The 13488-nt window shown below is 44.9% G+C and overlaps 1 protein-coding gene across 8 annotated transcripts in view; it reads left to right on the top strand.

Annotated features, from left to right (window-relative positions):
- Positions 1 to 13488, top strand: part of DOCK3 (dedicator of cytokinesis 3) — a 603350-nt gene that overhangs the window by 495005 nt on the left and 94857 nt on the right. For all 8 annotated transcript variants that reach the window (XM_050957666.1, XM_050957672.1, XM_050957667.1 and 5 more), the window contains exons 27-30: positions 1941 to 2039; positions 10134 to 10228; positions 12326 to 12401; positions 13060 to 13160. In XM_050957666.1, the coding sequence (XP_050813623.1) occupies positions 1941 to 2039; positions 10134 to 10228; positions 12326 to 12401; positions 13060 to 13160 (371 nt within the window). The remainder of the gene's footprint in view (positions 1 to 1940; positions 2040 to 10133; positions 10229 to 12325; positions 12402 to 13059; positions 13161 to 13488) is intronic.

Genomic DNA, 13488 nt, shown 5'->3' on the forward strand with positions numbered 1-13488 from the left:
TTAGGAATGCACACCCCAGCGACTCAGAGGAAGCCATTCAAGCCCCAACTGTTGCAGCAATGGCAGTACAAGCCTCGCCCTAGGCAGGAGTCTTATCACAGGAGGGGCAGAGACAACAGACGCATGTGGAATAACATTCCTAATTAAGGCCAGGGTCAGGGTAAGCCCCAGCCTGGCAACAAGCAGGGGTTTTGAAGGTGCGCTCGAGGACAGCGTACCAACCCAGCTCCTGGATCCTTCCCCATGTTTCCTGGACCGCTTGACCGCAGGCGTGGTCCCATATAACGTCGGACCGTTGGGTCTTGCACACGGTACAAGTGGGTTACATGCTACAGTTCTCTTTCCCTCCTACCCACCCCCTTTCCCCATCCCTCTTCAGGGACCCCTCTCATGAGCAACTCCTGATGCAGGAGGTACAATCACTCTTAGAGGCGGGGGCAGTGGAGGAAGTCTCTCGGGAACTAAGGGGGAAGGGTTTTACTCCCATTATTTTCTCATCGCAAAGGCAAAGGGGGGCTTTCAGCCCATTTTAGACCTTCGCGGGCTCAACAAGTTCTTAGTCAAGGTCCGCTTCCGCATGGTCTCCCTAGGCACTATTATCCCGTCACTCGATCCGGGGGATTGCTACGCTGCCCTCGACATGAAAGATGCATACTTTCACATCACTATTCACCCTGCTCACCGGTGGTTCCTGCGGTTCACCATAAACCAGCACCATTACCAGTTTGTGGTCCTCCCGTTCGGCCTGGCGACAGCCACCCACATATCCATGAAATGCATGTCAGTAGTGGCAGCCTTTCTGCAAAAGAGGAGAATACGGATATACCCATACCTCAACGATTGGCTCCTCGTGGGTCGGTCCAAAGAGGAGGTCTGTTCCCGTGTAACAGTGGCCCTGGACACGTTCCCCAGGCTGGGTCTTCTCGTCAACATGCCCAAGTCTTCCCTGATACCAGCGCAAAGGCTGGAGTTCATCGAGGCAGTTCTGGACTCGGTGGAGGCACGAGCGAGCCTCCTAGCTGCCATTTCAGCATTCCACCTGGTGGAATTCGGATGCTGTGTATTTTCTAACCCCATGATGGTGCTGTTCCTCAAGGGACTGGAGAGAGTGTTCCCTTACTCATGCCTGTCGGTTCCTCCCTGGAACCTTAATCTGGTCCTTTCCAAGCTTATGGGGCCCCCGTTCGAGCCCCTGGCCTCTTACTCTATCCTTCACCTCTCCTGGAAGGTGGCATTCCGGTGGCCATTACATTGGCAACAAGGGCACAAGCGTCCTCAACAGCTTTTCTGGCACACATCCTGATCCAGGAGATCTGTAAAGCAGCCACCTTGTCATCAGTGCACACATTCACAGCCCACTACGCAGTCAACCAGCAGATCAGAGATGATGCAGCGGTTGGCAGGGCTGTTCCTCAGTCAATTGCTCCATGACTCCTACCCTCCTCCTATGGTAAGCTTGTGAGTCACCTAAAGTGGAATGGACATGAACAAGCACTTGAAAAAGAAAAAACGGTTACCTAACTTTCGTAACTGTTGTTCTTTGAGATGTGTTGTTCACGTCCATTACACTTCTCACCCTCCTTCCCCTCTGTCGGAGTCTCTGGCAAGAAGGAACTGAAGGGGGGTCGGGTCAGCAGAGGTATATATGCACCAGCATAGCGGTGCCACTCTAGGGGGCTCCCCTGCCGACTTGATGGGAATCGCTAAGGGAAAAAGTTTCTGACGTCTGTACACGCAGTGTGCGTGCACCTAATGTGGAATGGACATGAACAACACATCTCGAAGAACAACAGTTACGAAAGGTAGGTAACTGATTTTTTTCTTTCATATGCATTGATGCCATTTCAGACCCCACCTTTTATCTCCTACCTCAGGTTGAATTTTACATATAAAAAATTCTTTGATCGTCTGGACTAAATAATTCTTCATTTACTTGACAGGGAGAGTATGTGTCCTGTCTCTTGTCTCTGCTTCGTCAGATGTCAGATGCTCATTTTCAACATTTACTGGACAACTTCCAGAGCAAGGATGAGCTAAAGGTAGGACATAACTTCATGGTTTTTAGAAGCAACTATTAAATATTGTCCTCAGAAATCAGATAGATGACAATGCAGGAAGTGTTTTCACTTATTCTGCTGAACATCCACATTCACTACAGATATAGTCACTATTTGTTTCATATACTTAGTTTATTATTATTAGAGAAAAGGATGGTCCAGTGGTTCGGGCACTAGCCTAGGAGTTGGGAGTCCCTACCTCCAGCCCAGGCTTCCTGTGTGACCTTGAACAAGCCACCGAAGGTATGTTTACACTGCAAAGAAAAACCCATGGTGCTGAATCTCAGACCCTGGTTCCATTGACTTGAGCTCACAGGACTTGGATTGCAGGGCTAAAAATAGCTGTGTAGACATTCACATGTGGGCTGGAGCTGAGGGGTAGGGTCTCAGACCTGGGCTCCAGTCCGAGCAGGAACATCAAAACTGCTATTTTTAGCCCGGTAGCCCAAGTCCTGCAAGCCCAAATCTGTTGACCCAGGCTCTGAGACTGTGCTGCAGGTTTTTTTCTGCATTGTAGACATATGCAGAATCTCTCTAGTATGTCTACACTGCAGCTCGGAGGTGTGATTCCCAGTGTGAGTAGACAGACTCACGCTAGCTCAACTTGAGTTAGTGGAGTGTGGATGTTGTGGCACTAGCAGTGGCTCAGGGTAGCTGCCCAAGTGCAAGCCTGCCCAACCTTTTGGGTCTGCGCTCAAGTGACTAGCCCAAGCCAGCATCGCAATTTCCACACTTCTATTTTTAATGTGCTAGCATGAATCTGTCTACCCACACTGGGAATAACACCTCTCAGCTGCAGTTAGTTATACCCATAGCACTTCCCTACCTCATGGCAGTGGTGTGAAGATAAATACATTAAAGATAGCAAGGTGTTCAGATCATATGGTAATAGTGAGCAGATAAATACCTGGGATAGAAATCATTATGGTACTTTGTGGAACATAGCCTGAACTACAGACTAGTAGTCTATACAGACTAGAAAATCCAAAGTAGTTTATTCTGCAACTTATTGAAGGGCATGGAATATACATAGGAGCTCACTTAAGAAAAGGTTTGAAGTTTGTTCTTTTGTCAAAAGATAATTATATTCCAAGGCTGACTTTTGCATACCAAGCAGAGAAAAGTCAACAGCAAAGTTTTCCTCCATTTGTTGGAGTATTGGCCAGCCTAATCCACCTGGTATGCTCCGACAAGCTCCCCAAATTCCCATTGGAGAGTGGTGATCTAAACCATAGCTATTAGTGACCAAGAGAGAGTTGCTTAGTACACAGTTTATGTACCCTCACTGGTGGCTTCCCAACAATCATCTGCTTTGAGGTGTCCATCTCAAAGGGAGAGAAGCCTACCTTTTACATTCACATCTTTATGAAGCATGTCTCAGTAAATGACTCTGAAGTGCAGAATAACATCAAGAAGCAATACATAAATCCGATGGAAGTAACAGTCATACTGTCACTTTCCTTTCACAGTGTGATGACGGGATTATATACAAAATGTTTTTGTGGCTAGTGTGATAGAGTGAATAGTAATACCGTACTGACACCATGATAGAAACCTGTTAAAACACTGAACAAACAAGGTGGAACAGGACATGAAGTGCTTTTGGAAGAGGTTGTCAACTTCCAATTATTGTATATACCAATGAAAATTTATCCTGAGAAAGGCTGGGTGGTTCAGAGATATAGACTTTGAGATAACAGAGTCTCTTACCTCTAAGTGGCTAGGTTGAATGGAGCACAAATTCGTAGTGATCTAAGGGTACGTCTACAGTACAAAATTGATTCGAACTTATTCTATTTAATTTTCGGAAGCGATTTTATACATTCAGTGTTGTGTGTCCGCACTAAAGCGCGTGAATTCGGCGGAGTGCATCACAGTGCCGAGGCTACAGTACCGAATGCGTCCACAGTACCGAATGTCGGAGCAGTGCACTGTGGGAAGCTATCCCACAGTCCCCGCCGCCCATTACAATTCTGGGTTAAGCTCCCAGTGCATGATGGGACAAAAACATTCTTGCGAGTGTTTCTGGGTATGTGTCATCACTTGTTTCTCCCTCCATGAAAGCTACGGCAGATGCCATACTGCGAGCAGAGAGTGCAGTACAGTGCACCGTCTGTCTCCTGGTGCTATTAATCCACCTCGCATGTTCTATCATCTTTCTATGTACTCTTTTATCTAACCATTTCCTGCCTTTTTTCGACCATCATGAACTGAGTGCACAGCTTCTGCCGCAAACTGTGCTCTCCCGCTATTACAGCTCTAGCGAGCTTCCCGCCTTTGTGAAAGCTACAGAAGACAACCATTTACCGCCTTTTATCAGCCATCTTGAACCAAAGAGCTCTCCTACGTTTCGCGCCCTTTTTCCAGGATTACCCGTGCAGGCACCATAGCAAGCATGGACCCCGGTCAGATCTCCACTGCAGTTTTGACCATTGTACATACCTCGCTGTAGCAGGGTGGACCCCTGCTCCGGCCCTGAAAGAGTTAAAATAGCCCTGGAGAAGGGCTGGGGCTGGAGAAAGCAGCCTTTTAGGCTGGACTGATTGGGGAAGTGGCAGCAGCTGGGGCCACGCCCCAAACTGAGCAACAGGCCCTTATATAAGGGCAGAGAAGCCAGGAACCCAGACAGTCTCTCTCTGCGTTCAGAGGGAGAAGGGCCTGGCTGCATAGAACTGACAAGGTACCTAGAGTAAAGCAGTGCTGGGGAAAGGCAGAGCAGCTGGGGAGCTCCTGCCTGGAAAGCCCTAGGCTGCAGCCTAGAGTTAGGCCAGGAGGTACTGGGGTTGCAGGGTGCAGCCCAGGGGTAGGCCAAGGCAGCAGGTCCAAACCCCTTTGCTGATGATGAGTGGCTGATACTGCAGTCTGCCCCAGGGCGTTGGGCTAGACAATGACTGGCAGTAGCCTACACTGAGGCAAAATGGGGATAGAGGGTGGGGGGTTCCCAGGGAGGGGAAACCCCTAAGGAAAAGGGGTTGCTGCCAGGGGGAAGAACCCCATGTAAAAAGGGCACCGGGGTCCAGGGAGGGACATGGGTCCTGTAGCAGGAAACAAGGCTGATCACTGGCCTGCAGAAGGCGCTCCGAGTTGGAATTTGAGCTAATTCCCAGGACGACCAGTAGAAGGCGCCGCAGGGGTGAGTCCGCTCGTTTACACTCGCGCATTATCCAGCAGTATGTGCAGTACCTGCAAAACCGGGCGAGGAAGAGACAACAGCGTGATTACTATACTGATGAGGACATGGACACAGACGTTCCTAGAAGCACGGCATGTGGCAGTTGGGAGATCATGGTGGCATTGGGCCAGGTTCATACCGTGGAACGCTGATTCTGGGCCCGGGAAACAAGCAGGCTGGTGGAACCTCATAGTGTTGCAGGTCTGGGATGATTCACAGTGGCTGCAAAACTTTCGTATGCGTAGGGCCACTTTCATGGAACTTTGTGTCTTGCTGTCCTGTGCCCTGAAACACAGATACCAAAATGAGAGCAGCCCTCACAGTTGAGAAGTGAGTGGCCATTGCACTGTGGAAGCTTGCAATGCCCAACAGCTACTGGTCAGTCAGGAATCAGTTCGGAATGGGCAAATCTACTGTAGGGGCTGCTGTGCTGCAAGTAGCCAGTGCAATCATTGACCAGCTGCTATCAAGGGTAGTGACTTTGGGAAATTTGCAGACCATTGTGGATGGCTTTAATGCGCTGGGGTTCCCTAACTGCAGCGGGGTGATAGTCGGAACGCATATCCCTATCTTGGCCCCGTCACACCAGGAGGCCCAGTATGTAAACCGCAAGGGGTACTTTTCCATGTTGCTGCAAGCACTCGTGGATCACAAGGGACCGACATCAACATGGGATGGCTGGGAAAGGTGCATGACCCTCGCATCTTCAGGAACTCTGGTCTGTTTGAACAGCTGCAGGAAGGGACGTACTTCCCAGACCAGAAGATTAATATTGGGGATGTTGAAATGCCTATAGTTATCCTCGGGGACCCAGCCTACCCCTTAATGCCATGGCTCATGATGCCGCACACAGGCACCCTGGACAGTAGTAAGGAGCAGTTCAACTATAGGCTGAGCAAGTGCAGAATGGTGGTAGAATATGCTTTTGGAAGTTTGAAAGCATGCTGGTGCAGTTACTGGCTCGGTTAGATCTCAGCACAATCAATATTCCGGTTGTAATTGCTGCTTGTTTTGTGCTCCACAGTATCTGTGAGAGTAAGGGGGAGACGTTTATGGCGGGGTGGGAGGTTGAGGCAACTCACGTGGTGGCCAATTTCGCAGAGCCAGACAACAGGGTGATTAGAAGAGCGCAGCAGAGCGTGCTGTGCATCAGAGAAGCTTTGAAAGCCAGTTTCATGACTGGCCAGGGTACAGTGTGACAGTTGTGTTTGTTTCCACCCCCTATATATATGAAAGGAAATAAATAAAGTCAAAATTGTTTAAAAACTGTTCTTTATTATTTGTTGGACAACACACTGAGAGAAATCAGAAGGTAGACTGGGGGAAGGGGGATGGGGGGGGGGAGTATTGGGTTGGGGAGTGGAGGAGGAGGGAAGGACAAGTCTAGAAATCAAATCAAAAGTTCGCATATGCTAGCTTTCTGCTGCTTGGGCAATCCTCTGGGGTTGAGTGTATGGGTCCCCACAGCCTCCCCCCTTGTGTTCTTGGGTGTCTGGGTGAGGAGGCTATGGAACTTGGGGAGGAGGGAGGGCGGTTATACAGGGGCTGCAGTGGCAATCTGTGGTCTTGCTGCCTTTCCTGCATTAGATCCACCATACAGCGGAGCATGTCAGTTTTCTCCCCCATGAGCTTGACCATAGCATCCTGCCTGCTCTCATCACACACATTCCTCCTCTCTTTGTGTTCCTATAATGCTTTATGGGACTCCACAATTGTTTGCCTCCACGCACTCAGTGGGCTCTATCAGTGCGGGAGGACTGCATGAGCTTGGCGAACATGTCACCCAGAGTTCGTTTTGTCCGCATTCTAATTTGGACCAGCAACTGGGATGAAGTAGATAAGGGCCGTGTTGAAACATGTGCACCGGTGGGAGAAGAAAAAGGGAGGATAGTATTTTAAAAGATACATTTCAGAGAGCAAAGGGGACACTCCTTCTCAGTGAAACAGGCAATTCATAGTACACAGCACATGTTCTTTCTGTACAAGTTAGCATTTTGCCTCTTATACTGAAGTGCCTTCCACTTTGGTGTGAGTAAGCCATCACACACGGCCGGGCAACAGAATTCAGCTTGCAGGCAGCCTAGGGGCACGCAAGGTTCTGCTTCTTCTACATTCATTTCAATGCTTTCAAACTGCCGGGCCCCCTTTCCCATAGCAAGCAATGCCTGGTGGGTCTGCCATATAAAGGAGGGCCTGTGGGCTCTCTGGGATGATCACTTCACACAGCACACACACACCCCGCACCCACCGCATGGCTCCGATGAGGCTCTGAGCAGGGATGACTCTAAACTAAACGTGAACAGCCCAGCGTGGCTAGGTTCCCCTGCCCCCCACCGCATGGCTTCGACCAGGCTCTCACTCACCAGAATTACCTTCTCCAAGGTCATGGTCCGGGAGCCCACCTTGGAAGTGGAGGGAGGCTATTGGCTCCAGTGTTAAGGATAGTTCCTGACTAGCGGGGGAAACGGATTCCCCACTTGCCGCCTGTGCACTATTCTCCTCCTCCAATGACTCTCCCTCATTCCGTGCAACTCCCCCCTTGCAGGTGTCCACGGACAGTGGTGGGGTAGTGGTGGTGTCACCCCTCATAATTGCATGCAGCTCACGGTAGAAGCAGAATTTATGGGGATGTGACCCAGAGTGCCTGTCCGCCTCCCTGGCTTTTTGGTATGCTTGCTTGAGCTCCTTGATTTTTGTACACTGCTTTGTGTCCCTGGAGTAGCCTCTTTCCGTCATGGCCCTGGAGACTTTAGTGTACGTATTTGCATTCCTTTTTTTGGAATATAGTTCTGCCATAACAGATTCGTCTCCCCAACATGCAATGAGATCCAGTACCTCCCATTCGGACCATGCTGGAGCTCGTCTGAAAATCAGGGACTGCATGGTCACCTGTGATGGTGGACTGTGCTGATGGTGACCAAACAGGAAATGAAATTAAAAAGTTCCCGGGGCTTTTCCTGCCCCCCTGGCTAGTGCATCAGAGTTCAGAGTGTTGTCCAGAGCGGTCACAAGGGAACATTCTGGGATAGCTCCTGGAAGCCAATAACGTTGAATTGCATCCACAATACCTTTAACCCAGGGTTGCGATCTCAATTTTAAGCGCTATTCCACTTGCCGAGGTGGAGTACAGAAATCGGATTAAAGAGCCCTTTTAATAAAAAAAAACAGTTTGGTCGTGTGGACAGAATCTTTTTTTTTTCGAATTAACTTGGTTAATTCTGAAATAACCGACTAGTGTAGACCAGCCTAAAGTTAACTTTTGATGATTTCTTCAGTAGTCCACATGATAAGAGTTGGCACTCTCATACTGAGTCTTAAGTAGACATGGAATATACATAGGAATAGAGCTTGTTGGAAATTTTTGAGGGACTTTTTAACAGAAAATGTTGGTTTCATCATAATTGAAATATTTCTGAAAAAGTTGTCAATTTTAATCAAATTTCAAAACAAACAAATATCATTTCAGATTTTCAAATTTTGCTTTGGGATTTGAATTTTTGCTTTGAAATTTCAAAATTTCATTTTGAATTCTATTTTATTTGTACCTGTTTTTATTGTTACATTATTTTTACATTATTTTATGTTAGTAGCATTGCACATTATGCACTGTAGCTGCTGACTCACAATATTATATAATAGTTTAAATATTCTATTTTTAATATATATTTTATTTTTTAAAACATTAAGGGCAGCTATTAATATGTTTCAGTCAGTACTAAGAAGCAGCTGCCTTTAATGATATTTACTACATCTACATGTCATGAAATAATATTAAGTATAATAAAAATTTTAAAAAATCAAATCAAATTTGAAACAAAGTTCTGAAATTCCAGAACAAAAAACAAGCTTCCAAAACAAAACTGAGAAATCCAAAATGAAATTTCAAAATTAATGTCTTCCAAAACTGTATTGGGGAGGGCGAGGGGGGAAGAATTTTGAGTAATTAGGAAATTTCAAAAATATTTATTTTCTACCTGAATCAGAAGAAAGGAATTTTTAAATTTCCCATAAACCAAAAAGTCGAAGTTTTGACCAGCTATATTGAGGAGTTCACTTAATAAAAGTTTTGAAGTTGTTCTCACCTGACATCACAAATACCACTATCACAGCTGGCAACCTTCTTGATAGTCTCAGTAAAAAGACCTGTGATAAAATTGGTTATGAAGATAGAGATGGAACTATGTTGTTGTAACAATAATAATGTATACCCCTTTTATGGGTTGAGAGGATTACTATCACTGTTATATAAAAGTGAAAATTGAGGCAGATAGTGACTTGCTAAGTGATTTATTCAGAGTCAAAAGGTAAGTCATTGGCAGAGCCAGGATTTGATCTCAGGAGTTTTTCCTCAATCCTTTGCTCAGAACTACATCACAGACACAGATAGTCAGTCTCTCTCTCTCTCTTTCTCTGAAGTGGTCCTTTTGGAAACAGACATCTGGGTGGGATGCGTTTAGCAAGTCCTTTCTTCTTCATCATAAATGGGATGTTATATTACCATATTACATAACCTATAAAAGAATTTTTTCTATTTTATGACAGGGGTGCCTAGAACCATGAAAACATACCCTTTTTAATATAAATTAAATAAATAACAATTCCTCCAAAAGGCACACTGGGAACTCAGACCAGAATTCTGCATGACACTATTGAAATGTCATATGGAATAAAGTAAAATTAAGGTCTGCATTGTAAGCTTTAAAATACAGGAGAATGCACCTGCTGAAAAAACTGTATCTGCCTCATTCCCATATATACTGCTTCCATGTTCTGAGCTATGTACAGTAGTGACACAGGGATCAAGCAAGGGAAACATAATTAGCTTAATTGTCTTGGCTGTGGCTAGGAAAGTACATTTGCCTACAGCTGCCACTGCTTATTATTCTCTTCTTTCTGTGTATTAGGAGTTCCTGCTGAAGATTTTCTGTGTGTTTCGAAACCTGATGAAGATGAGTGTTTTTCCTCGGGACTGGATGGTGATGAGGTTGCTCACCAGCAAGTGAGTGAAGACATGTTTAAAACACTGAAAGTTTGTATGAAAACGCTGTGGGTGCTCTAGTCCCAGAGAAACAGTGTGTTTTAGTGGACTGAGGGATGGGACTCTAGGCAGGAACTCCTCCTGAGTACTAATCCTGGTTCTGCAAAATTACTTAAGATATCAGGGCCAAATTAGGGCTTCTGTGAATGAATGAGTTTTACATGCTACCAGTGGGCATGCATACTATATAGTTAATACTATAAACTTCTTTTTTTTCCCACAAAAACCAAGTGCAAATAGGCTTCCTGTATGTAAATTCTATCATTTATGCACACAAGTGATAGTGAGCTAAAATGATTTGCCCAAAGTAGGTCACGTACAGAGTATATTTACCCCTTTGTACATCTGCTCCTTTGTCTGTTTTCCCATCTGTAAAGTTTAGGTAATTGCTTTGCTTAGGTCCATTGCTTTGAAGACAGGCAACACTCTTTAAGTGTCAAGTAGAACTAGATACCAATTCCAGTTATCTATGACTGTATCCACAAGGACCCCTGAAATCCTTCCCTGACCGAGGCATGGTTTCCTCTTGCCATGTGATAGATGCACTTCATCAATAGTCTGAGTTGCAAGGAGTGACAGCCAAAAAGATTGGCTCTGCCATTTCAGCCAAGTTACTGAAGTGAAAGGAGCTTCTAAGGAATACATAGCTCTTGGATATATAGTGCTCATAGTCTTAATTTTCCCTTTACCTACATTGTTACCTTTCTGTCATCATTGTGTCTCAATTTCAAAAACAGCAACAAAACTCACCAAGGAGTTTTCTCACAGTCTGTGCCTGGTGCACTACCTTGGGCTACTGCTCCTGGCAGTGCCAGCATCCCTACTGGCTCTAAAACTGCTCTTTGGGTGAAAGACCAAAGCAACTCAGCTTAGATCAGTGGTGGACTCAATTTTTTTGAGAAAAGGAGGGGCAGACCACAGTCCTTAAACCAGATGACAGAGTATCAGATTGAAATCATTTTTTGATTATGCAGTTGTCATTTGGGCTTGCATTTATTTAGTTTTGTTTTTTATTTTTGCCTTGTCAAGCTTTTTCTGTTGTTTTTAGGAGGTAGCAGCAGCAGGCTGAGAGCCAGGATTATACCCAGAGGCTGGGATTACCTACTAGTGTCTCATTTTATTAGCTAACCTAACTGTAGCATCACTGTTGATTAACTGAAGTAGTGGAGGGGTCCATATTGCAAGATGATGTCATAGACCTCTTCCTGAAGGCTGATTGGTCAGCTGAGGTGTTGTATGTTCTCTGAGTTCACAGTGCTAATGGGAAGTGAAAGAAGTGGCTTTAGATGTTGTGGAGCCCCAGATTACATGCTGTACTGTAGAAAAAGAGAAATCCATATAAAGTAAAAAGACCTGGTTACCTAGATAGTCTGATCCTGCTGGCGCTCCTTAGCTGGAAATCTCTTCAGGTTGAAATAAGGTGCATTTATCAATGTCACTGAAAGTATCGCACGAATGAGATGCTGAGCTTTAGCCTATTACTTTTTTATACCAAAGCAAATTAGACTTTGTTAATTCTTGCATGTTGTTACATGATTTATTCCCATTTAATTAAAGGCTTTTATACACTTACAAAAAAAATTAAGTTTCCCAGTGAACCCAGAGCTTGCAAAATATTACCAAAATGTACAGAGGAGATCAATTTACAGCGAAGTCCAAAAACGGTAGAGGATTGTGCCTCCCTGAAAAGTTCTGCCTTTTTTGTTAAAGAAATGCACAGAAACAAACATAAATAAGTTATGTTTGTCCCTTTATTTATTAACTGTAGTACTGGACTTTTGAAAATAAACTCAAGAATTACAAAGATACTCTTCCGTTTCCAAAATCTACAATATTTTAGGAAAACATATTTGTGAATTCTGCCTTGCATTATTTAATATGAAATCTTTGTTTAAAGAAAACAGTGACCTTTATGGTGATATCTAGAAATGACTGCATAAAGAGTGCCAAAATGCATTTTGAAATATAACAGAAATCACCAGTGCTCAGAGCTATTCAAAGACTCTTTGAATGTGATTTGTACTGCAGATTGAAAAGGATCTTTTTTTTTAATTATAGTATCATAGTTACGACAGTCCAGTACCTGTCCTCTGCCCTGCACAAGAACTTCACAGAAACAGACTTTGATTTTAAGGTAAAGTTTGAAATCGGGAAAATTTCATGACATCCTTTAAAACTAGCAGCAATGCAGGAACAGCAGTTACTCTATGTTAATGGATTATGTTCACTATGTTTGTTAGCTCAGAAAATAAACTAGCTGATACAGACAGTCATCAAACTCTGCTGAGGCTTTGACTGAACTGGGAAATCCTGAAAGAGCAAAAGCATTATGAATTCTAATGGTTTGAAAAGTGAGACCTCTTGCATTAGCTAAAGGCAAGAATGTATAGTGTCTAATGTAATTCAAAGCACACTCTATGGTGTGGTTTAGGGTATGAAAAAGTGTTCACTAGGACTATTTGAAACTACCAAACTCATTTCACTTTTGGCCCAAGGCAGAGTTGAATTCAGGTGTCAAGAAGTAAAAGGCCTATGTTTGAAACCCCAGCACTCCCTTGTTGCTGGGTTCTTTTAATTGTCATTTCCTCTAGTGTTTGTATAATTCCTCGCACTGATTTAACTTATTTTATTATTACATCTGGTTTATTTAGACATAATTATCTACTTTCCTCTGATTTAAGGTGGAACAACCTGATGCCTTCTGCAAAATGTATGCATGGCATGTATGTTTGTGTTCAGAACTTGATCTGCCTTTGGACTATCATATATTTAATTTTCTTCCTGTTTTCTAGGTGTGGAACTCCTATTTCAGCTTGGCAGTTCTGTTTATAAACCAGCCAAGCCTGCAGCTAGAAACTGTCACTCCAGCTAAGAGAAAGAAGATTCTGGACAAGTAAGAATCTGATCTCCTTGCCTCTGAAACTCTGATTTTTTCCATCACCTCAAAAGTAGGACAAAAGTTTTTATCACAAACTCCCATACATTACAGGCGTGGAAGGAATCGCCCCAGAAAAATCATAAGTAGAGACAGGGCCGGCGCTTCCATTGAGGCGAACTAGGCAATCGCCTAGGGCGCCAGGATTTTCAGGGGGTGGCATTTTGCCGGGGGTGGGCGGCAGGCGGCTCCGGTGGACCTGCTGCAGTCGTGCCTGTGGAGGGTCCATTGGTCCGCGGCTCCGGTGGAGCTGCCGCAGCCATGCCTGCAGACGGTCTGCTGGTCC

Source organism: Gopherus flavomarginatus, chromosome 6 (assembly GCF_025201925.1).
Source record: "Gopherus flavomarginatus isolate rGopFla2 chromosome 6, rGopFla2.mat.asm, whole genome shotgun sequence".
NCBI lineage: Eukaryota > Metazoa > Chordata > Testudines > Testudinidae > Gopherus > Gopherus flavomarginatus.